A 25923-nucleotide genomic window follows, 5' to 3' on the forward strand; every position below is an offset into this window, starting at 1 on the left:
CAAGGGTATTTGCTTTAGATTTTAGGGCGTCAAGCCTGGGTCTATCGGTTGTGCTCATATTGAGGCATACCCCCAAGTAAGTAAAAGCTGACACTTGTGGGATGACTTTGCCTTCCAGGTGTGTACGAGTACTGAGCTAAGAGGTCCTCTTTTTTTTAGGGGGCTGTGTGGGGGAGGACCCAAAATACAACATGTATAACAGAGGTTCCACAATACAGCTACCCTCCTTGACAAACACCAGGTGTGAAAGTCCACACTTAACACCAATCAAGAGCTGCCATATTTCAATTTAGACTAACAAAATGCTCAAAAGTTAACATTTTAATCTTTATACACCAAATGTATACAAAAAAACATAAAAATATCTTAAAAATGCATGATTTGACATTTCCAACGAGCATCAATTATTTGGAAGATGATAAAACAAAACCAAAACCAAAAGGTATGTCTAAATACAATTTGAACATGTTAACCAATATGTGAGGTTAGTAAGGACGTGAGGGATATGTTTAATGGAAAGGGAACCCTCGATGTTATTTATCCTTCAATTGGTCGACACATATTTGCGTTTCTAGGTCTCAAAACTAAACAACGTAATTGATTCAATCAAATGTTCGTAGTCTGTTGAGCCTGTCTTCAGGACACTTTGTGAGAGCACAGGCTAGTCAAAAATCAGCACAATGCATGGAGGTCATCTGATCGCCAATCTCGTGAGTTTCTTTGCTTGCGTGTGGGGGATTCATTTTATTTCATATCAATGACCGCAGGTAATCATTCAATGGCATTTTGTGCCATCTGAGAATTACAGATATCAACCCTGTTTCTTTATTCTCTCGATATGTATCAGTTAATCCTACACCCACGCTGATCTTGGATTCCCACAGCCGTGATTTCGCCAATGCTGCCGGAAGCGTTCAGTGCATCAGAAACGAGAAGTTTCAAGTTTCATCCATTTCATGTTAGAAAGAAAGATCCTTCCGGCAGGTTGCGGGTAAATTCACAACTCAAGTCTTCAGTCTTTATAATTTCTCGTAACTTATGTTGGCACAAAATGTGGCCCTAGTCTAACTTGCCCTCAATCATGCTAAACTATACCCTTGTGTGTTGCTTGCCCTAGCTTGCGTTGATTGCTCCGCTTATCTAGGGTTAGGGGATAGAGAAAAACTTGCCCCATCACTAACCTTCTAACACACTCAAGAAAGAACAGTCTGATTGTTCAAATATTTTAATAGGCACATGCCGTAATCATCCAGGCATGTGTCGTCTGCCTTGCAAATGAAGATGTTCATATATTTTATTAGTTTTCTTTGTTTGGTAGAAAGAGTAAAAAAATTGATGAACATTTCGTAAACTTAAAAGAAAAAGTATTTTTTATAAAATTCGGGGTATTGTCGCTTTTTTTTCCAAAAGAAACTGTTCTGTTTGTACTCCTATATGTACTGAGGGACACACAAGTGAGCACATTTTCCTTTCAGGTATTTCTAGACAAAATTGAAGTCTTTCAATAGTACAACCCCATGGAATCCACTGTCTGTATATCCTTTCTTTGTGCTACGACTGTAGTTCAATCTGACTTATTCCTGTGTTTAATGGAAGGATCTATATACGGCTTTTCACCATATCATTGGTACATTTTTTAAAAGACCGGACAGAGACTATCGTTTTCAGTGGACTGAAATAATTGAGTCACTTTCTTCAGGGCTATCTGGCAGTACTGTTCTGGGTGCTGCTTATGTCATTTTCAGCTGTAAAGATCTGATCTTAAAGGTACCCCACCTGAAAGGGAGGGATAATAGGGTGCGGGGGGTGGTAAGAGACACATGACTGAGTTAGATCTCTGCCTTTAGAGTGGCCACAACACTGCGGGGCACACACAATGCGAGAAGAAGAAGGTTGGAACTGCTTACCCTGCTCTTTCAATGAGACTCTCAGAAAACAACGTTGTTCTTTGGAGGGTATGTTGTGTTTTGTTTGATATCTTCTTCCTGGATGCCCCAATTATTGACATTCCATAGTTCCTAGAATGATGATTAGTGCATTACCGTCGTATAAATGGCATCTGCGTGATCACTTTCACATATTTTTCCAGTGTTCTTCATTTAAAATCAAGGACCACGTTCAAAAGGACCCGATTCTAGGTACTCCAACAACAGATATATGCAGAGTCAGTCTCATAGCCTCACCCACAGTGTGAAAGTGCATAACTGTGTGGTGAGGTTTGCTGCGGCCTCCGGCAGTTTGTTTGTAAAGATCAATAATCTATTGTAGGGATCCTTAATCTGCAAGCTAGGGCAAGGAACACACAAGGCTTAGTATGGTTGAAGGGCAAGTTAGACTAGGGCCACATTTTGTGCCAACATAAATTGCGAGAAATTATAAAGACTGAAGACTTGAGTGTGTGAAAATATTGACATGGGAGGTCTTCAGGCAGTCCCAAAAGTGTGTTTTTGGCCCCTTAAAAGTATTAATCACAATTATGTTAAGGGAGGTTCCAACTCCTGTTATGAACCGGTTCTGCCAAATATCCCAGTGTTTAGTTTCCTTACTCCACCTCCCCAAACGAAGGAAGCAAACACCTTGCCCACAACATTCAACAATGCTATGGGCCTGTAATTGCCTGGGAGCAATCTTGATCCTTTTTTGAAGATCGGGATAATGACCGCGGTTTTCCATGATGCTGGGACTTCTTTTTTTGCTAAAATATGGATGAATAGAAACATTAATACTCTCGAGCAGTGTGTCGCATCAGCCTTCAGCATTGTATTTGACAGCCTGTCAGACCCTGGTGCTCTGGATCCTTTCAGCTGGTCGATGACGTTTTTGATTGACTGATGATTAATGTCAAGGTGGTTCCAGACACTATTCGTAGATGATGGAGGTGGAACTTCCCGAAGCTCTGGGTCAAAAAATGTGGAGAAATGAAAAGTCCAACTTTCAGCTGTTATAGGATTGGATGCCAAGAGTTCTTGCGGGGCGTCAAAGTTATTGATATTAGACCATATTTCAGACGTGTTCCTTGACCTAATTTTGTGAAGCATGGATTCGTGTCCAACCTGATTGAAGTTTGTTGATGATGTTTCTGCCAATTTCTGTACTGCTGCTTAATTATTTTAATTTTGAGTGAACTCTGTGAATGTGGTTCATTGTTTAATGACCGTATCAAACGAGCCATTTTCTTTCTTTTTAGTCCAGATGGTCGGGTCAAAGATGTGGCATTGGGGAAGACCTGGTTTATTTCTGTTCCCACTTTTAATTCAGAAAGACTGTGTAGTCAACTGGTCCTGGTGTTCTGTTATGGTCATTCATTTCTATGGCCGCTTGTCTGCTAGTTTTGGCAGGAGGGCTGGCCTTACCCTCAATCTATTGCGTTCCGGCATCATGTCCGGGTTTCCTCTGTAATGGTGAACTGACAACTGTGCTGAGCAAAACCGGGATATTTTTAGGAGGTTGTGGTCACTTTGTGGTTGATATTCCACAGTCATTGTGGTTGGGTGTAGAGAGATGTTGTGCGATACACATATATAGTCAATAATATGGCCCCCCTTCCTTCCTCTTCATGTTGCAGTTCCCGGCATAGTTCCTGTATTGTTGTCAGTGAATATTTGTATGTGCCTTGATGTAGCAGCTCTTCTCCATGATATGCCTCTTTTCCTTGTGGTCGTGGTTTTAACCAGATTACATCAGTGTCCTATCCCTCTTTGTGCCAGCAATGTGCGTTCAAGTCGCCACAAAGAATAAAGTGGGGATCATCCCATATCTCCCTCTGAATGTCAACCCACTGCATGACCCGGTCTGGTAGGTCGTCTAGATCTTTGTTCGTGGGGTTACAATATAGGTTAATTATGACAAGTATCAGGGGCTCCAGGTCAGACCTTACAGACAATCTGCCCACCACTGATTGCATGTGGTGGTTGGGGTTATTGGTTTGCAAGATTTCCAAGTGTGCTGTGTTCTTGATCGCTATTAAAAGGCCCGACATAGGTCTTCATTTCGGTCCTTTAAAAGCTGGATTAAGATGAACGGTATATCCCTCTATCAATGGTGAGTCTCTCAGCCAGGTTTCTTGAAGACAGATGATGTCATATTTGGTCTTGAGTAGGTCTTCTTTCAGAAATAAATGGGCGAATTCCTGCGTGTTCCAGGTTACCAAGACTAGAGGGATATCCGTAGACAGTGATTTGTACTATGGCTTGCCCATTTTTGTAGCTAAAAGCCCAACAAGCCATTTCCAGTGATCTTTGGTGACCTTCAGCCCCCACGTCGTGGGATTAGCAGTGGAGGCTCCTGTAGCGTTAACTGAGGTTGTCTTCCTCTCCCCCTTCGTATGAAGGTGTCCTGAAACATTTTTGAGGTGACACAAGGTTGGAAAAGCATCAAATTGTTGTTGGAGCGAAGAGTGTGCTTTATAGGGGCTTTATGGACTCTTGAAGAGAGGTATAAAGGTGCTTGGCCTCGGAGACATTTGAAAATCAGGACAGAGCCCTTTTATTGTATCCGCTGCTCGACAGGAAGCCAATGTAGTTTCCTGCGAGACTCCGAGATCATAGAGTGACGGATGAGCCTGCATACTGCGCGAACAGCTCCATTTTGTGACACCTGTAGCTTTCTAATATTGGATTTAGAGGTGCCTACCAGAAGGCTTTTACAGTAGTCCAGTTTTGAGTTGACAATTGCTGCAGCAATCCATGCTCGATTGTCCTCAGACAGTTAAGGACGAAACTGGCATAATGGGCTGGTAAAATAGGCACATGAGGATTTAAGTAAGAGACATGCCTCTGAAAGGTAAGTTAGCAGCCTGAGTAGTACATTTACCTACCTCGTTCAGTCTTTTCTCTAGAAGAGCATGATCAACCAAATCGAAAGCTGAAGAGAGATCCAATAGAAGAAGCAGAGCAGCATTGCCTTTTTCAATGGTTTCCGTTATATTAGATTTTAAATCTAACGGAGCGGTCTCTGTCCCAAAGTTTGTACGGAATGCAGATTATTTGTTCCCTAGGACATTGTTCTGTTCCACAAAGTTCTGGTACTGTATACAAGCTATTTTGTCAATTATTGTCTGCAAGAAAGGCACATTAGTAATAGGTCTATAATTACCAGCAACGGTTGGGTCCAGGTTCTCCTTTTTTATTAGAGGGGTTATCCAAGCCTCCTTGATGTTTCCTGGGATGTTGTGGGCCTCTTGAAAAGAGCGGTTAACAAACCCAAGGGACAAGCGTATTAGCAAAATCCTTAAAGAACATGGCCAGGAAGATACCTCCCTAACAGGATGTGGGTTTGAGTTTTTTTTTATGACCCCAGCACCTCGTCCTCTGATACTTGGTTGAAGGAAGAAAGGGTGGTATCTGAGGTTCGGACATCACATGGCAGTACAGTGTCGATTTTAGCTGGCTGCAGCAGGTTAACTTGTTCCAGAATATAGTGTTGGTGTTTGACAGTTTTTTTAGTAAAACTTTCATGTATGCATTGGCACCAGTCGTTGTCCATGATAATGGAGGACTCGGCTGTAGACCCCTTGAGTTCTTCTAGAACTGAAAAAAGTTATTTTGATTTAGATTTAGCTTTATCTATTCTTTCGTTCGGGTTTTTCTGTTTGGCTTTGAACATTTCCTCCTTCAAGCTCCTGGCTGCAGCTTTATATTTAACCATGGTGTCACCAGACGGATGCTTCCACCAATTATGTTCCACTTTACGTTTCAGTCCTCTAACACGTAGAACATCTGGAGTAAACCATTGGTTGAAGCGAATTACTTTATTCTGTATAGTAAGTCCCACAGGAGCTATCAAATCAAATGCCTCATTAGTAGCTGCTCTAAAAGTAGATGTAAAGTCATCTACAAAAGTAGATGTTTGTTGAGTATATGGGAATTGAAAAGGGCAATCCGGCACACGGCCCCTTTAAAGTGGATAGCTTGATTTCTGACCTGTATTTGTTGCTGGCTCTGAAGACCAGGACCAATGGAATCTTCCCTTCCATTCCAGGGTAGAAACTAAATACAGCTCGACGCCAAGCAGGGAAGCGAGGGAATCGGCTAGAGATAGAAGTGTTGGCTCATGCAGATGGGCAGAGGAGGTAGTGTGAGGGGTCAGAAATGCAAGACGGACACTTGGGTAAAGTTTTCTCACAAGTCGTCATTTTATTAAAAGATAAAGGGTGAGATAAACGCCTTTCTTTCCCTGGCCTAATGTAATGTTGGATTGAAGGTGGACACCAGTAACAAGGTAAACTTGTGTATTTATTTAGTATAAGATATAGGAGCCCTGCTAACTCTGGCCCTGTTGCTCTCTGCAACTGTTGTCCTCTCCCCGGATTGTCTCGAACCTCATGGACAGAGCGTCTTGTGCAGGAATGCACTGGACCTGGATAGCCGGCTCACAAGGAAGCCGACTCTACACATCCCTGCCTCTTCACAAAGATCCCCCACAAGGACCCCCCTGATATATGATTTGATATGTTATTTATAACACGCTTAATACCCAGAGGTTTCTAAGCACGGACCTGGGGATCGAACCTGTGTTGCTCTGTGTCGTCTTGCTTCCAAGGCAAGCACATTGCCCTTGAGCTATCCTCCTGCAGTCCAGGACTTCATTGTACATAGTCTCTGAGTTATCCAGGTCTGTGGCACCTCCTTCCACTTCTGAATCTGGATGGCTCCCCATCTGTAGTACCCTCCAAGGACAATACACTAGATGCATCAGAGCTGTCACTTCTCGCAAACATCATTCGCTCCAAGTTTCATACTCTATTATCCTCAGTCCTCACCGTCAACATGAATACCTCCTTTACTCTGACTGGATTTGACCACTTACATGCCCCGTCCGGAAGGGCCATGGGTAGCTCGATCTTCACCATGTCCCCTACACATGGAGGCACTCTCCCTCTGACTGCTCTCCGTTCATACACCTCTTTGTTTGTCAACTGATTCCTCTAAATATTCTCGCTTACACTCCCCAACTTCCCTTCTGCCAAAGTGGACTGACTCGCCCACGGGGCAAAAATCATTGTTTGCATTCCACCCTGTACTGAGCTCAAAGGGTGACACGTCAGTGCTGCTGTGCGGAGTGAACCTGTGAGCTCATACAGCCTCGCTCACAGCAGCCTTGCAGTCATGGCCATCAGGCACTGGTCTTATGCGTGATAGCATGCATGCAGCAATAGTCCTTCAATTATTTTGATCTGAATTGGGTACCCTTATCAGAAACAACCACTCTGAGGTAACTTTCCCTTCCTCATAACTGCTCCAGGAATTCAACCACTCTTCCCAAGGTCAGACTGTTGGTCACCAATGCCTCTGCCTACCTGGTGAGCATATCCAACACCACCAAACAGAATGATTGCACTCATTCACACCAGATTGGACCGATTTATATCCATCCCAATCTTGTCCCACGGCTGGGTAGGATTGTCGGTCATTGGCATGGGGCACTTCACACTCACACATACATCATCACTTCTTTTACAAGGGATACAATCCCTGGCAGCTCTCTCGATCTGAAGGTCGCAGGCCGGCCACCAGTAGTCATTTTGGATCCTTGGTTGCATTTTTACGATGCCCTGATGTCCTCCATGGCCAAGTTCCACCAGTCGTTTTCTGACACTCCTCCAGTAGAATCATTTTGTCACCTCTCCACAGTATACCATTCTGAATAGACAGCTCATCCTTCAAATCCCATAAACACCTGAGGTCCAGGTCCTCTGCCAGGTTTCTGTTGAGCCTTCCTTCTAATACTGCATTCATGATTTGGCAAAGCTTCTCATCATCTCGCATCGCTCACTACCATTCCTCTCGGGGAATAGAGCTGCCACTGATCTGCAGCACCACTTCCCTGACCCCCCTCCTTGTCTCCTTTTTCTTCAACAGACAACGTCCTCGATAAGCAGTCTGCAGGGTAATTCTGTTCACCTGGTAGGTATTTCACAATAGTCCTATTCCTTTAGGTGAGAGACCCACCTCCTGATCCTCCCCGATGCAATGTCCGATCCTTTTGAAGCAATTATTTCAACAAAGGGTTTATGGCCCATGTGAAATTAGAATTTGTTCCCCACACAAACCTCTGAAATTATTCCACCAGCCACTTGACGGCCAAAGCCTTCTTTTCGATTGTGGCATAATTCTTCTCAGCTCCCTTCTATAATCTGGAGGCAAATGCTATTAGGTAATCTGTACCACCTTCCATTTGGGCCATCACTGCCCCCAGGTCCACATTGCTAGCATCAGTTGTGATGATGGCCCTTTCTCTTTTATGGTTCTACAACGGGCCGGAGATAGGAGGGCTCCTTTATCCTATACTAATACTAAATAAATTCACAAGTTGACCTCTTCAATGGTGTCCACCTTCAATCCAACATTACACCTAACAAGGATTTCCCTACCTAACAAACTAAGACTAAAAGAAAATGACATAATGTCCAAAAGTATCTGTCCCTCACTCTAATACATCCAACAAAAAATACAGGAACCATTTGGCGATTTAAACTTCACAAAAATAAAACTTCAAACACAAAAGATACAAACAGGAATCCTTGTGACCAGGGTTGGATCCCCTTCCCCTGGACAAATTCAGTTGTTTCAAAGTTCGGTTTATAAGCCACATTCCACTTCAGGTAGAATATAAAAGTTCTCTTCAAGCCAAAAAGAATTTCTCTTCACACATCAAAAGTCAAGGTAAAAGTTCTTTGAAAATCAATCACTTCTTATCACCGCATATTTCTTCTTTAGAAACAACATCTTGGTCAGGATAGCTTTACAATAGTTCATCAAACTGATAAATTTACCACTTCTTTCCACCACAACATTCTACCACATTTACAGTACTTCAAGTTGTCTTCTTGCTGGTCCACTCGCCTGCCAGGACTAACCACTATTTGTCCCTTTCCTGGTTTACTCTCCTGCCAGGGTAAAAACACTTACTAATACTTGTACTCGGTGGCAAGCCTTGTTCCAAACTTTCCACCCTTCAATGGGGAAAGTTTAATCAACAACGGCTTCTTGATTTAGTCTGCTAACATTTAACACTATTGTCTTACAGCTTCTTTCACAACCATATGGTACAAAAGGACAATGGTTTTCACATTGAACTGCTGACCATGGGACACACAGGTTACATTTCTCTCCCCCTTGATTCTTTCAACAAGGAGGGCTGTTCTCCTATAGTCTGACTTCTACTTACACAGCCCTTTGGCTGTTAGCAACGTGACTTACAACTTCCTCCCTCAAGGTATTTTGTGCCGGGACTGTTCTGCTCAAATTGCCTTGAAGTAGCTTCTAGCTTTCTTTTGCTTTGGCAATGCAGGTTACAATGTCCCCTTTTTAAATATTCCTCTTTAGGAATATTTAGAAAGTCCCTGGGTTACACCATTCCCTTATTGGATAATCCCCTTTTAGCAAGTTGTATTTACTTTGCTTTAGTAATGTCCCCTTTTGGCTTTGGAAATGTGGATTACACTTTTCCCCTATTCGACATCTCCCAATTGGAGAGTTGCGCCCGGTTTTCTCAACTTCAAAGGTTCGGTATTCAAAATGTTAATTTGCACATGATGGTCTACTTTGGAGCACCGTAGGGTCACCTATAATAGCCAACTCACTGGCCTCTCCGGGCGTCTGATTCACCGGTTCCACTTCTTCACTCGTCAGGGCTCCCACAGCATTTGACAGCTCCTGTCAGCCTTCTCACGGTGACCGTCACAGGAGCTCCAAACTCTCTCGCCAGTGGTCTGCACACTGGAGCGTATTACAGGACGTAGAGAGCTTCTGCCACAATACTGCTTCCCGCTGTGCGTCCTCTGCATGTGTTATGAATTCCGACCTCCACCAAGTTTCCCACATGGCATTCTGCTGCTGATACAGCTGTGGCTTCCACTCTTAAATGTTTAACGGTCCTGCTCAGGTGTGGGTTATTGCCACAACTAGACTTTAGCAACTCTGAATCCCTCTTCCTGGTCTCAGCAATAAGAACATTAGGGGGCTTGAAGTACATAATGTTCTTATCTCTTTTTTCATTATCTAACACATTCTACTTAAGGGATTTATATGATTAGGAAGGGATTTCAAAGGGAATACTGATTTTCTCTTAGGTCTATAACTTGAATACAATGGAGAATTACCACTACTAAAAGCAATTGTATTAACTTCCTGTTCTTTTATATACATCGGTTTCTTGTTTACACAAAAGGCTTGATACCTTGGGTAAGTCTGGGAGGAGGGACCCTGCTGTGACAACATGCCATTAAATATTCAGGCATTAGGGATACCTCATCCTCAGAAGAGAATGAGTACTGCGTCGCTCCTGGCAGTCGCCACATTCCCTGGACCGCCTTCTCCTCCCATGTGATCCTCCCCTATACCACCACCACCAGGACGAGGATCAGGTAGCGTCTGCCTTTCTCTGGCCACATGGGGGGGAGACTTTAGGCTGGGATTTTGTGATGACTGCAGGATTCATCACATTCGTCACAACGAGACCCCCTGCTCGCACCATGAGAAATCAGAGAAAGAGGAGCAAGGCGAGGAACAAAGAAATATTCAAAATATTCCCACTTGCGTACCAGAGAGGGAGCTGGGGAGAACGCCAGCAGACTGCCACTTCGCGGAGGCAGGCCGTTCTATAGATTAGGTTTACGGGTTCCTACCAGTCGAGGGGGGCACAGAGCGCAAACTCAGTTGATGGGAGAAATAACAAAGAGTATAAAACTGAGTGGAAACCTTGCACAGAAGGAGAACCAGACACATATAATAAAAGCGGTTATGGGAACCCTCAAAACCTGAACTTGGAATCAACCAAATGTCTCAAAGGCATATGCAGAATCGAGGGGAAGATACCCTGGAAGGAGATGCGTATATCCCTATGGATTGAGTGAGACGCTGGGAACAAGAGTCACAGGAGTGCCCTATAAAGCAAAGCAAGAATCGGCCCAAGGAGGAATCCAAATCAAACAAGAATGTACTCTCGTGGGGAGAGACCCACATAGTCGGTGGAGGAAGATTAAGGAAACAGCCGTTCATCTTCATCTATGATTTTTGAGAGAATTGACTTTCGTTGGAACTTGAGAATTTAGGATAGTTATATCTGAGGAAAAAAAAACTTTGAACTCTGACAAGATGGCCAAGAACTGATAAACTTGAGAAAACCTATGCCCAGATAAAAAAACACTAAGAGATTCCTGGAATCACTGGAAGGCAGAGTAAAGAACACTGAGGCCCCTTTTTTTGGGTATGTGAGTAGAAGTAAGTTTTCTTTGAAGCCAATTGCACATCAGAAGTTAATATAGTGAAATGATTGTGTGCACAACTTGAGAGGTAGGAGTGTCTCTTAAGGAGATAGAAGTTAAACGAGTGCTGGTGGGTCAATGGCTTCGATTGGTGTGTGTGCTCTTCAACGGGCCTACAAAACACATGAGGTTGCTAAAAGTGCATGTTTGATAAACGATTTTCAAATGAGGCATTACGACAAACGTAGATAATAGGAGTATGTGAGTGGATTAAATGCGCCGATATGGGCTCAGGACACATTGTTGTTGTGCATCATCCCCAATGCATGCCCTTCAGAACAAAGGATGTGAACCAGAACGAAGGAAAGTTATCAGTATGAGCCAAAAGCAGCTCCTCCCTATTCTGTACCATGGAGTGAGCAGGAGCTACATCTGGGGAACAACGAGCTACAACATAGCGTGCCACAAATCCAAGGTCCTTGAGTTGCAAACTATAATTTTTTCTCCACTACAGATGACTCCTAATGCCTCCTAGGTGCGTTTTAATAAACATTTGTCAATCAAACAGAGTTAATGTTACAACAGTAAGTTTGTATAGCACCAAGAGTCAAAAGTAGCTTCTGTTGGCAAGCTAATCAGGCTCTGTTAGGGCACAACCAGGCGCTAAATGGCTCCCAGCAACTTTGATCCCTGTTGTGTGTGTATGTAACAGATTGGTGCCAGGAACCTACTGATTAAGTTAGATACTTGTAAAGGATTTAAAGGAAGTCCTGCGGCAGTCTCGCGTGATCCGAACACGAGACGAGAAGCGCAGACTGACCGCTAGGACATTCTGAGCGCGGCAAGCCAGCGAACAACACGGCAGCCCAGCGCCCTCTTTAAAGAACATGAACTTTGTCATGGATAAAACAACCTATGCACTACACAGGGGATTACAGCATGGACTAGCTATATTAATGCTTGAGATGTCGTCATAGCATTGACAAAGCTGAATACTGAAGCTGTGTGTATGAGTATAATAAATTCCTTTAACTACACCATCACGACTGCGTATAGTCCTTACTTAGGCCACAACAGTACTGTGCTTCACATTCTTTCATAGAGGCCACCGCCCATGGTGATGTCACGGCTGATATTATTTCTGAAGTCATCCATTAGCTGTGCATTTGGGCAGTTAGATTTCCTATGTTATTTTAATGCGTGCATGTTATTGTTCAACTCTTAACTGAATCCCTCAAGCCCCCAATACCTTTGTTCAAGACTATTTACATGCGCTCTTAACTTGGGCAGAAAATGAAACTAGGACACAGTGAGATTCAGTATAAATCATAAAAAGAGCTGTACCAGGGTTTTGTAGAATTAATACACATCACATCTATTTCTTTGACAAAGGAGAAGGAAACACCAGAAAAACTAGAAAATACTGAAATGGATCTGTATTTGGTTGTACACAAGCGTAGAACAACTCCAATTGGTGATATTCAAACAAGACATAAAATAAATCGAAAACAACTGACAAGTGTGTAGTATGAAAAAATGCAAAAAGCCAAATAAATAATGTTTGCGAACAGTTTGAGAATCAAAGCAAAAACAACTAAAAATGCGTGTTCAATAATCACGAGGATCAAGGTATTGATCAAAGTACTAGACAAGAAAAGAGAAAGGGAAATGCAAAGAAAGGAAGTGGAAAAAATAGCAAGGATGTGGAAAGACACAAAATGACAGTAGGCTAAAACAAAGATGGACGGGAGCATTCCTGTCCTAACATTATGTTAAAGACACATCATTGCACTGAGCATTACTTGTGCGGCTCACGTTTTAAATCATCACTTTGTTAAACCCATTTCGAATCTGAAAATAAATTCAAAAGATGCCAACAGTGAAATGGTAGTACATCCCCGGAATAGCTTATTTTTCCGGAATCAGATTTTCCAAAACAGTGAGATTCAGTGGCGTCGCATTCATCCAAACAAACGGATTACGTTTCTTTTGAAACTGAGTCCGTGTAGCTGTAAATAAGACTGACCCCTTCTACACGCCAGCCTTCCACTTGTACCGGTATTGCTGAAGGGCACCTGCAGAATTGTGGATTTAGACCCAAGAGATTCTCCTCCACCGCTCATTGATGAAATGTTGATGTTCTACTTTGCTCTCATGTAGTTGTGTCCTTTTATTCTGCAGAACTCAAGGTGGTGTTCATGTCCATGAAGACAAACTGACAGTGACTTCACCCGTGCTGATGTGGATCAAGGTAAGAATTGCATTAAATACATTTCAATATTTTTGGGGGAAATGCCCAAAACCAGTTTGCCAAAAGTGAAGGTAATGTATAAATAAGTCATATTTAGTATTAGATGTGATATATTGTCAAAATCATGTAAGATTCCCCCCAAAACACTTGAGGGTTATGGAATGGTTTGTTTAATATGGGTAACTAGCTGATATACCCGGCATTGCCCAGACTTTCATTTCCTCATAGGTACAGGTAACTGCAAAATGTGGTGCAGATTGGTGAAACGTGTGCAATTGTATAAGGAGCAGTGCTTCGCCAAGCCACAAACCCACACCCAAATTTGCACTTTTTCTGAAATCCGGGGAAGGGGTGGGTTTTCCAGATGTCGTGTATCCAGTGTTGTCTGGAGGGTCCTAACAGGTTACTGTGCAAATTGTGCTACTGATTGGTTAAACGGTGTGGAATTGTATAGGTAGCATACGCAAAGCCCCAAACCCACAAACATTTGCTGAAATCTGGGGGAAGGGGTGGAGTGTCCAAATGTCATGTAGCCAGTAATGTCCAGAGGGTCCTAACAGGTGACGGTGCAAAATTAGGTGCAGATTGGTTAAACAGTGTGGAATTGTGTGGGGAACATATGCCACAATCCCACACATTTTCACTTTTTATATATAGAAGATTTTCTAAGAGATAATAAAGAAAAGCACGAGTTTGGGTTCATTTTCAAAATAGAAGTTTATTACATTTTCTAAGGGAGAACAGAAACATAGAGACATCATAAATGAACAATCCAAACAGATGCCTTAAAACCTCCCTCTTTATCCCCATTTTCCATCCCGCTGTTCCCCCCGCACCAGACCCCCACCCCTCTTTTCCAGGTCTAAGCACATGTACAGAATGAGCGCAACCATTCACGGAGCACGTTGAGCAAACATTACCAATAATCAGGGTAATTTGCCGTATTTATCAAAGAAGGGGAGTCAAACTTCCTCTATATTGCCCATGGAGTCGTCTGTCAAAATATGTAAGGTATTCCATGCTGTATATGTCAAGCACTTTATGGAGCAATTCCCTTTTTGTAGGCACCATGGCCCTCTTCCAAAGTTTTGCCACACAGCTCCTGGTTGCTATCGGTAGGATGTGACACATGTGGTTCAGATTGTGGTTTTCGTCCTCATCTGTTACCCTAGTAGTACCAACAGTGGCAAATGTGTCCTGTGGATCATGTCTAACTCCCTTATCCATGACAAAATATTTTCCACAAACTTCTGTATCATGTCACATTTCCACCACATGTGCCAGTAGTCCCCTTCCCCATGACCACACTTTAAGCAACTACAATTCACCCCTGAGTAAAATTTGCATTTATGCCACATCATTTTACATTTCCTGTTGCAATATCCTGGAGGGTCTACTTAAAACTTCCGCCTGATCTGGAACAAGGAGGAATGATGGAGACTAAAGATTAGTAAGCTACATGACTACCTTGGACCAGATATGGACCCATTACATGTAAATCCTTCCTGTTTTTTCATTGTTTTTAAATTTCTTTTCTAAGATTCTTGGCCCCACTCTATAAAGGAAAATTATAAAAGTGTGCTGGTCCGGGTGTCAGTTACAAAACAAGAAAGTCCTCTGTCAGAATCCTATGCTTACCCGAGTTCTGTCCCGACCACTATAAAAGAAATACATAAATTCATGTTACACCTGTAATGGGAGTAATGCCACCTGTGGAGCAACTTGATTGCTTGTACTGCATTGCTATGGTGGAATGCAACACCCTATGACATATCCATATCCAGCGTTTATCAGAAATTTCCATGTCAAGGTATATCCCCCACTGCACCTTAGCTCTAATGTCTTCAGCCGGTTCCGCCAGAAGCAACTCCCTGTACAGACTAGCTATGAGTCCTCTTCTTTTTATCAAAATTGTTAAGGGTGTCAATCCTCTACAGAGCCCCCCCCCCACCTCAGGGTCTGAGAGTACCCCTCCAGATGTATTCAGCGGAATATAGGAATTGTCCCAGTCTGTAGGTGCTCCCTCCCCAACCTTTGTGGGGACAATAACTTACCACCCTCTCAGAGCTGGCCTGAATTCTCCAATCCTACTTCATATCGCGTCTGAAAGTTCAGATGTCCATTAATGAGGTCCCTCAATGGAAGGGCTCAAATACATCTATGGGGAGGAGGATGGGCCAGGACATGAGCCACTGTGTGATTTTCCCTTCCTTCCAAACATTCCCCAATACCCCTAGAACTGGGTGCTCAAAAATCCTTTTGGGGATTCTCATCTGTGGAACCTGCAGCCATTTACCATGGGACACAGGGCCATGACTGCCTTTTCTTCAAAGCAACCCACTGTTTAGACGTCCGTGGATTGAGATGGTCCACTATTGATCTTAATTGCGCTGCCTTGTCATAGGGAGAATAAGCGTTCCAATCACAATCCTCGGTCTGGCTCCCCTCGAGAGGTATTTGCAACAATGCGTTCTTAACCATTAGAATAAAGGGATGAGGCACCACCGTTGGCAAAATTTGGAACAAAAATAAGAACTTGGGGAGTAGGTGTCATGCCACTTACCTTGAGGGAGAGACGAGGTCCCCAGGTAAGGTGGGCCCCGTCATGGAGGCTGTACTCCCGTTGGTGTCTCAATCTGTTATACAAAGCGTCTTGTGGGCACTGCACACCTGTCCATCGAGGTTGTTGTTGCTGCAAAGAGGAAGCCATTCTGTCAGGAAGTGTTGATTAGAAAATGTCACAGTGCAGGGAACCAACCCAATGCCTTCCCAGTATGAACCAGGAGGCACTGGATCAGCTCCCAACGCCACAAGCTGGCGCTTCCCTGATTAACTTGGTGTCAGAACAGTGCAAGCACTGGCATGGAAGGCCATGTAGAATGTCCGGTGGAGACCTGTAGGAATTAAGATGATGGCTCCAGCTAATGCTACGCAGGAAGAGGTTTCAGGTAGCAAGGCAACACCAAGGAAGGCACAAGTGAGAACAAAAAGCTGGAGGCAGGCAAGAGGAATCCACCAGGGGTCAGCAGGAGGGACCAAGAGAAACTGGAGGCAGGCAAGAGGAACCCACTAGGGGTCAGCAGGAGGAACCAAGGGTATAGACAAAACCCAAGGAAGGAGAAGGATCAAGGCACACAACGGAGGAGTCTCTGGGAAGCACAGAAGGACTGGAGTAGCAAAGAAACAGGTGAACAAGGAGTACAAGAAAGAGCACTAGACTAGGCAATGGAAACCTAAACGAGGGGCAAGGGCACGATCGGAGAACTAACCGCATTGAGACACAATGAATTGTGCATGTGTGCCCCTAATAAGGAAGCAAAAAATTGTCCGTTGTCTCTTTGAGAACGAACACGGCTAAATGGCCTGTTCTTTGGGATGGTACCCACTCAAGAGTCCACAGCCACACTTTTGGACTATTATTTCATTGTTTAAGGGACTTGGGTTTAGTCACTCGAAGTTTCCTAGGATCATCCAGACGTGGACCCCTTGCTCACTGTGCTCAGTGAGGCACAGCTCCACCTCACTAATGAGGCCCAACAAGGCTGAAACACGTGTATGGGGTTACTGTTGGTACTCTTGTTCAGAAGAGAATTGCCATAGCATTTCGGTACTCGACTGCCAATGTGGGTGGGACAAAGACTGATATGCAAATGGCTATTTCCTTTCTGCAAACAATTCATGATGTGTCTGTAGATATTGACTATGGGCCTCATCACGAATGGGTGGTATCCAGATGGTAATACCGTTGGGATACCGCCAATGCTACTAGCGCTACCGCAACTCGATTTAGCACCGTGTGCTAAATTGTGGCTGCAAACTCTCAAGTGGTTACCTTCCCAAAGAACGGGTCATTTAGCTGTGTTTGTTCTCGCAAAGGGGCGCCTATGGACTATTGTTTCATAGTTTAAGGGACTTGGGTTTAGTGACCCTAAGTATCCTAGGTTCATCCAGACGTGGACTCCTTGCTCATTGTGTTCAGAGGCACAGCTCCACCTCACTGATGAGGCCCAACAAGGCTGAAACACGTGTATGGGGTTGCTGTTGGTACTCTTGTTCAGAAGAGAATTGCCATAGTATTTCGGTCCTGGACTGCCAATGTGGGCGGGACAAAGACTGATATGCAAATGGTTATTTCCCTTCTGTGAAAGGTAGAGTGAACTAAAGTGTGGCTGCGGACTCTCGAGTGGGTATATTCCCAAAGAACAGGTCATGTAGCCGTGTTTGTGTTTGTTCTCGCAGAGGGGGGCCTATGAAATATTGTTTCTTTCCCTAATAAAGAAGTGTCACGAAAACGAGGCTTGCACAGCAAGCTGACGCTGTTTCAGGGCCCGAAGGACTGTGCATGCACTGTTTTCATGTCAAATTAGACACATTGCTGACTAGCTAGAAGAAAATCAGGCTTATGTGGTGGAGGCCTTTACTTTGGCGTACACCCAGAATGAGGAGCTTTGGAATGCTAATGGCCCTTTCCCTTTACCAGCGACTTCTCGGGGAAAGGGGCCATTAGCATTCTCCATCTGACACTTGTGTCTGCCCCACCCAGGGATGGACTGGGAACCAAAAATGGCCCTGGAAATAATGTTCAAAGTGGCCCCATATTACACATTTTCAGCAACCCCATCCCTTTTCCTATCAGAAAATGTGGAAATAAAATGGGTTACTACACAAAAGAAGGCCAGGGAGCAGAGGTCTACCAGGAAATCTTCAGAGTTCTATTTTTACCAGTCCAGCTCTGGCCCCAGCCCAGTAACAAAATAGAAGAATTAAAAATAAATATGCAAAAAAAAAAAAACCTTTATCCGGATTTCATTGAGGCAAACCTCTGTTTTACACTTCAAAAAGCACAATTTTCCTCGTTTTCAGGAACGAGGATGCGTACACCAGAATATTTTGTGCCACCAACAGGCCTTAATATCAGTTTCAAAATGGTTCAACTTGCTGCGAATGTCTTTGCGTACCCGTCTTTCGTAATACAGATTTCTTAGGTATTTCATTTTAAAGTTGTTTCCCATAGCGTTGCCATGATAGACACAATGCCCTCATTGAACTGAATATTGTTCAGTTGCTGGCAGTGTGCCTTGTTGGAAAAGCCTGTTGGTTAAACTTGTATGTTCTCTGTATCTGGGGGGTGTGGTGGGGACTGCCAAAACATTCCTTCCGCTTCTAGAGGGCTCTACAAGTAATGTTGAGGATATTTCAGAACACTAATAGCATTGGCAATGCCAACAGTTTGGGCTTTTGTGTAGGCATGGCAATAGCAGTGCCTGACAAATGCCTAATACTTATACACAAGCTAAAACTGTTGGCTTTGCCAGTGATTGTTTTTAACAGGACTTCAATGAAGGACACGCATAGTGCTTATAATGTTAATGGTGTGTTATGTATACAGCTCTTTCACCAAAGCGCTTAACAGAGAACATATATACATACAATATGACCCAACCAATATAAATCGAGTGGCTGAAGGCAGACCGGGTTAAGACACTTTTATTACACCCGAGCATGTTTACAACTCCAATTAAAACTCTCAGAAGACTGTATTGAGAAAACACTGGCAGGCACTTTAAGTGCAGAATGTGTTGGTATGGCTTTGTTCAAAGAGTTCCCTTGGGGAGGTGTTTTGGGCGGGGAGGGGCAGGAACTGTGTGGGAATGGCCATAGGGATTAGCATCGCGATGGGCTGTCAATGGGTGAGCAAATAACCAAACAACACCCACAAGATTTGCGTACCTCAAATTCCATTTCCCCCTATCTGCACTCTAATGCAATAGTTTTGGCTTAAAGGTGGTGCTAAACCACAATCTAAAATCTCAAACTAAAAAGAGGGTTACAGAATGCTTTTAATCAGTGAGTTATCTCACCGGTAACATAAAGCTATTTACCTCAACATTCATTATCAGAATTGTACACAGGCATACACTGCATCCCAATTTTGTGCCATGTGGTCCTGAAGTGTGCCCCTTAACTTACCCTACAGATAGGAGGAGGCTTCAGCAAACAGGCCCTTCGCTCATGATACTTTTAGAAAGACTTGCATGTGGCGCACCACTCCTTCTGGTCATTCTAACTCCTTTGTTGGGAGCAACACCCCGCAAATTATTCAGTAGAGAGTTGGGGTGTCCGTTCTGGATATTAACTTCTGTTTTTTGCTAGTCACAAACATATGAGGTATTACTGAAGCTGGAGGACAGTTATCTTCCCCTAGCTCCCTCATAAAAAGAAACTGCCTTTTGAATGGCTGGTATGGCAGGCGTGCTCCTTAATACCTCCTTCTTAAAAGAATAATTGCAGTTCCCCCAATATAAAAACAGTGTCTGGGTAACTAATTAGATCCTGTGGTGCAAGAGGGAAGAACATAATGATAAACCCGCTAGATAATGTATGAAGAGCTGAAGGGTAGAAACGATGCACTGATGTTGATGCCTACCTGATGCTTTCATTGAATGGCCCTTTTTCTATTAGTCCCTAGATCTGATTTTGGAAAAGATGAAGTCGGTTGGATTCAGTTTTCAGGACGTCAAAGCGATATCTGGAACAGGCCAGGTACAGCATAATCCAGTTGTATGCAATGTTTGTTCATATAAGGCTTATGTGTGTTTTTTTTTTTACTTTAAAGAGCCACACATTACATTTTGTATTGTAGAGTGTACATCTCCTTTAGAGCACTTAAAAGAATCATGCTCCTGAGTAGTTACATTTTGATGAATACCATTGGCTTTTGATCTGTTGCAATGTAACCTTCAGGTGTATGCTTCTTTTGCCTAATTCCTATTTAAGTGCTGAGCTTTCCTGATTGTGTTCTGTGGTTCAAGCAATTGTGCGTAGCTCTCTGGCATCAACAGTGAGTGAAATCGACCAACTTTCATCTTGGTAAGCTCTTTTTGCGACAATTTAAATATAAAACGTCAGGTTCAAGTAACGGAAAGATTTAGGCCCCAGTTCTTATCAAGGTGTTAAGTACCGAAAAGGACTTTAAAAGGGTTAACGACCTTTTCGGTACTTAAGACCTATTCTGAAAGTGGCGCATTCTTCCGAAGTCGAAGGAATGCGCCACTTTTAGAATACATGGGCGGTTGCTAGGATGGGTTGGAAACCAACCTAGCAACCGCCACATTTGTAAACTGGCTTTTTGGAAGCCTATTCTTGTGGCACTCCTCCAGTTTAATATGTGCGCTAAACTAGCGCACATACACGGTTCCCTTTTGGTGCCTTTAAACTGGAGGAGTGCCACAAGAAGCCTTGTTTGGTGTAAATGGAAGTGTCCATATACACCCGTGTTGTATATGGACACTTTCATTTTGCTGCAACGTTGAAGCTGCTTGCTTTGGTGTACATGAAAGTGTTCATATACAACACACGGGTGTATATGAACACTTTTATTTACACCAACTGAGCAGCTTCAACGTTGCATCTTGCAACGTTGAAGCTGCTCGCTTTGGTGTAAATGAAAGTGTTCATGTACACCGCACGGGTCTATAGGAACGCTTTTATTTAAACCAATGCTAGCAGCTTCAACGTTGCAGGATGCTGATGGATGTTGTGAAAGTTTGAGGTATGCATGGAGTTTTCTTTAGAGTGATATAAGGGAAGGAGTTTCTGATTTTCAAAAAATAACCACCCCCAGGGTCAGGATCAGGTTTGACTGCCATCCCCTGGCCACATTAGAGGAGGTTACCAATGGGGAATCGGTAATGAGTCCATCAGATTCATCACACTACCCAGCAGCTCGGCAACTGCTCTACCCTGGAGGCCAACCCCTGAGCCCCAGAGGCAACATACGTGGTACTCCGCCATTGCCCCTTAGTGATGCACAGGAAGCCCACAGTGTGACATTACCACAAGCAGTTCCAGCAGGAGTGCAAGCTCTATCTGTGGGCATATGGGAACTAGACATTTTCCACAATAGCATTGCACTGATGTGTTCAGAGTTGTGTATGGAGCATTGTTCGTCCTTATTCAGTTTTTGTGTGTTGGGCACGATTGTATGCAGTACCCTTTGGGGGCACTACAACAACCCTGATCTCCTGGCAATAGGAACCCAACCTTTGGTATAAGCTTGTACTACACAGGTTGGTAGCGTGTTGAGCAGCCAGGTTTATCTCCAGAGGGGTCAATGTGAGCTGTAGGGAAGTTACACAGAGATTCACAGTGACAAGTATTCAGATAAACATTTAAACACAAGGTTTATTGAATAAACAATTATTAATTTATCAGTCAGTTAGGGTAAGCCTTCTTCAGAAGGGAGCAATATAACAGTAACACTCAAATATACTTCACAAAATACACCCTCTTAATATCTCAAAATCAGTGAGTACCCTTTTGGGATGGCCCACAGACACAACCTACACCCTCAGGTGACTTCAGTAGTTGGGGTTCTGTGGACATTAATATACCACTGTTGCATTTAGAATCATTTAGGAGTAAGCCAAAGGAAAAGGTGATTAGAACATACAAGAGACCACAAATATTCTTAAGCAGGCAATACTTTTAGATCCCCTAATAAGAGTCATTCAGTAGAACAGGCTAAGCCAAAGTCAATGGGCAAAAGTCTATATGATCTGAAGCACTTCTTTGCAGGTAAGTAAGAAAAGTCTTTGCACAATGTTTTCGAAGTCTTTGAAGAAAAAAAAGAATCAATGTAGGGCCACAAGCTGTTAGATTTGTGAGTAGTAGAAGATGCAAGCAACTCTACAGCAAGAGGTAAGTTCTCTCAGACTACTTTGTATTGAAGAAAAAGTGCAGCAGATTACTTCTGTTCTTGAGCAGCTCTGCAGATCTCACTGTTCCTGGGCCTCAGTCGTGGGGACAAGAGGGAGGACTTGCAATGCACTGCAATGGGACGGTCCCTGCTCGCAACCGTCAATCTTCAAACAAGTGGCTGTTTGGTGTTTCAGCTCCTCGTGTCTGCCGCAAATAGCAACGCTGCGGTTCCTGGCTGTCGAGATGGCCTTTCCTTGCTTCTGGGGTCCAGCACTCTGTTGAGGGGGCTCTCGCTCGGTCATTCCTGCTTCCTGGGAGTCCGGAGGATCTTCCTGGAATTCTTGCCAAGCTTAAAAACAACATGCACAATCCGGTGTTCCTCTGGCATTCGGTTTCCAGCAGCAACTCTTTGGAAAGTCAACCAGCTCAGAGAAAATGTCCAGGCGGCTTACTTTGGAGTTGATTGGTCCCTCCAACTCAAGGGGAAAAGTCGTCCCTGCAGGGGCTTCTCTGTCGATACGAATTTGGAGTTTCAGCACAGCAGTAGGGCTTCACCAGGCAAACCAACGGTACAGGATTTGCAGCAGGCGTCCTCTTCAAGTTCTTCCTACGTTCCTTCATCCAGTGGTCGACACTGCCTTCCAAGGCAAAAGCCTCGCCTTTTCTTCAGTTCTCCAGCATGGGGTCTGGCATGGATTCACATGCTCATGAATATACCCCGTCGTCAGGCTGGGAATCCTCGGTAAAGAAAAAACCAGTATCAGTTTCGTTTCTGATCTGACTTTCGTAGTAATAATCAATCACTGGTCTCTGCGTCATACTGACCACAGCCAATGACTGCCCTCTACCTAAGCCCCTCCTCTGGCAGCCATCTTCAGATTTTTACCGCACGTTCATGTGTTGGGATCCTCGTGCTATTGCTCTCGAGCGTTAGTGCTATTTTTTCACGTTTTTTCTCAAAAACTTCGTTTTTTCGGTCAAAAGAGCCTCAAGCTCCACCGACTCTCTATCCGATCAACGGGGACCCGTGTCGGATTCGTCGAGCTACGCTTTTGGAGGACTCCAGAAGTTTCTCAGGCCCGGTCATTGCCCAGGAGAAGGGAAGCTCGACGCCCGGAAAGCTGTTCAGGGTCTGCCCTGGATGCCAGCTGCAGAACGTCTTCAAGGAGGACGAACACTCTTTTTGTCTCTACTGCCTACATGAGGACAAGACGCACGTGGAGAAGGACTGTGCGTTTTGCGGCAACATGTCGGAGCGGACCATGAAGGACCGCCATCAACGTCTCGCCAACTGGCTAGAAGGGAAGAGCCCGTCCGGCGAGAAGAAGAAGAAGAAATCTGAGCGGTCTTCTAAGACCTTTGAGGACGCCCCGGCGACGGGGGTCCAACATAAGGCCAAGCACCGCGAGTCCGCTGGCACCGGGAGCGCCGAACGGTCGGGCTCTACGGGCGCCAGGCAGGGCGCACCCTCCCCGGCACCATCAACCACGAGCCAACGCTCTGGGTCGGGTAAGAGGAAGGCCGAGCACCCGGCGAAGCTCCTGGAGAGGCCCCGGTCGAGCTCGAAGGCCCCATCGGAGGGGGAGCGAGGCGGTGTCCCCCCCCTCAAGGATAAGGCGGTGAGCGCACCTAAGGTGGTGAAGGCCTTAATCCATCCGGCCGAGCCCTCTATCGAAACTGTCGCGGCGGCCCTGGCTCAGCCTGTGCAGGCTACACCAGTGGTGGCGACCTCGGGGCTCAGAGTCTCCCTGCCACCTCGAAGGGAGTCCTCTTTTGTGCCCATCGATAGAACCCCCGTGAAATCCCCCGAGGGGAAGAGAAAGGGGGGGCAGGGCGTTGTCTTAGATTCGGCTTCAACCTCGGAGGAGGAACTGGTCGAGGTCTTAAGCCACGGCCTCGGCGTGGAAGAAGACCGGCCCGTCGGGATGGATCCCGACGCAGGTGACGACGAGGGTACCGACGGGGCCCCTGATCGCCCGTCGGATTCCCCTCTGCCAGCACCGCAAGACAACTCGGTGGCCATTTTGTTGGCTATACAGTCCTTATGCTCAGAGATAAGGACGAGACTACCGTTGCCGACGGAGGAACCTCTCCCGTCGGGGGACCCAGAACCGGGACCTTCTGGTGTTCCCCCTACTAAGAAAAGAAGGATCCACCCCCCACCTCCTTTTCAGCCGTCGCGCCCCGTCCAGCCCTCCTCCCCGTCCACCCGAGGGGATGATACGGGGACTGACACGGCAGCGACGGGTACGGACGACGAGGTATACGACGAGGATGTACCGTCGTCGCCTCCCACCAGGGCTTCTCCGCCCGATGAGATTGGATCGTTCCACTCCATGATCACCAGGGCATCCGAGCTTTTTCAACTCTGCCCTGAGGAGAAGAAGGAAGGTTTCCTTTATCAGCGGCGCGAGGCCAAGAGGAAGACGGTCCTCTCAGTGCCTCTATTGGACGACATTTGGGATGAGGGCCTCACCCTCCTCAAGAACCCTTCCACGACGCCAGCTAGAAGAGACCGGTACGAGAAGAAGTACCGGGTCCCGGACACGGCCCCCCTGTGCCTCCGGGCGCAGCCTACCCCGGACTCCGTCGTCTCCGCGGCGGCCAGGAAGAAAGCGGGGGGGGTGCGGCCTCCACATCGACTTCCCCACCGGGCGGTGAGGGAAAGAAATTGGACGCTATGGGACGCAGAGTCATCTCGTCGGCAGCAACGACGATTAAAGCGGCCAACGCCTTGGCTATCGTGGCCTGCTACGACAGGGAGCTCTGGTACAAACTGGCTCCCCTGCTGGACTTCCTGCCGGACGACAAGAGGACAGAGGCCCTGGAGATCCTGCAGGAAGGTGAGGTGGCTTCGGACCACGCCATTACCGTTGCGACGGACATCGCCGACACTGGGTTCCGCCAGTTGGGCAACGGCGTTTGCCTTAGGCGGCGTGGATGGCTCAAGGCTACGGACTTCCGTCAAGACGTTCAGACCAGAGTCCTGGACATGCCCTTCGATGGGAACAACCTGTTTGGCAAAACAGTGGACGATTCCCTTCAGGCCATTAAAGCGGACACTGAGACGGCCCGGGCCCTGGGAGTTCTGCAACAACGACGGACGCCCTTTCGGAGCAGCGGAGGCAAGGGCGCCTCCAAAGGTTCCGGCGGCGGTTTCTCCACCTACCGTCAAGCGGCCCGCTCGTCATCTCAGGAGGCCTACAGAGGACGAGGCAAGTCTGGCGGACCCCGCCGTCGTCGCCAAGGAGGTCAAGGCGGCAAAACCTCGTCCAAGCAGGATTGAACCGGCCGTGGGGTCGGGCCCCCACCGAAGCACCCCGGTGGGAGGCCGGCTGGGAGTCCATCTCCACCGACCGTTGGGTGCTGGACGCCTTGGCCCGGGGCCACGCGCTCGAGTTCCAGAGAAGGTGCCCGCGCGTCCCCCCCGTGGCCAGGAAAGAACTTCACGTCCCTCAACTTCTCCTGGAGGTAAAAGCGATGCTCAGGAAGGGCGCCATCGAACTCGTCCCAAAGAGGCTTCGGGGCTCCGGAGTCTACTCGAGATACTTCCTCGTGAAGAAGAAGACGGGGGGATGGCGCCCCATCCTGGACCTGCGACGTCTGAACAAGTTCATCAAGGCGCAGAAGTTCCGGATGGTCACCCTCCAGCACGTCCTGGGTCAGCTGGAGGAAGGAGACTTCCTGTCGTCGTTGGATTTGGAGGATGCCTACTTCCATATTCCCATCCTAAAGGGGCACCGAAAATTCCTCAGGTTTGTGGTCC

The 25923-nt window shown here is 45.7% G+C and overlaps 1 protein-coding gene across 4 annotated transcripts in view; it reads left to right on the forward strand.

The window, feature by feature from the left end:
• Nucleotides 1–25923, forward strand: part of XYLB (xylulokinase) — a 1749028-nt gene that overhangs the window by 95371 nt on the left and 1627734 nt on the right. For all 4 annotated transcript variants that reach the window (XM_069647728.1, XM_069647731.1, XM_069647730.1 and 1 more), the window contains exons 3-4: nucleotides 13388–13457; nucleotides 19920–20000. In XM_069647728.1, the coding sequence (XP_069503829.1) occupies nucleotides 13388–13457; nucleotides 19920–20000 (151 nt within the window). The remainder of the gene's footprint in view (nucleotides 1–13387; nucleotides 13458–19919; nucleotides 20001–25923) is intronic.

The sequence above is a fragment of the Ambystoma mexicanum genome, chromosome 2q (genome assembly GCF_040938575.1).
Source record: "Ambystoma mexicanum isolate Mex_15411 chromosome 2q, UKY_AmexF1_1, whole genome shotgun sequence".
Taxonomy (NCBI): Eukaryota; Metazoa; Chordata; class Amphibia; order Caudata; family Ambystomatidae; genus Ambystoma; species Ambystoma mexicanum.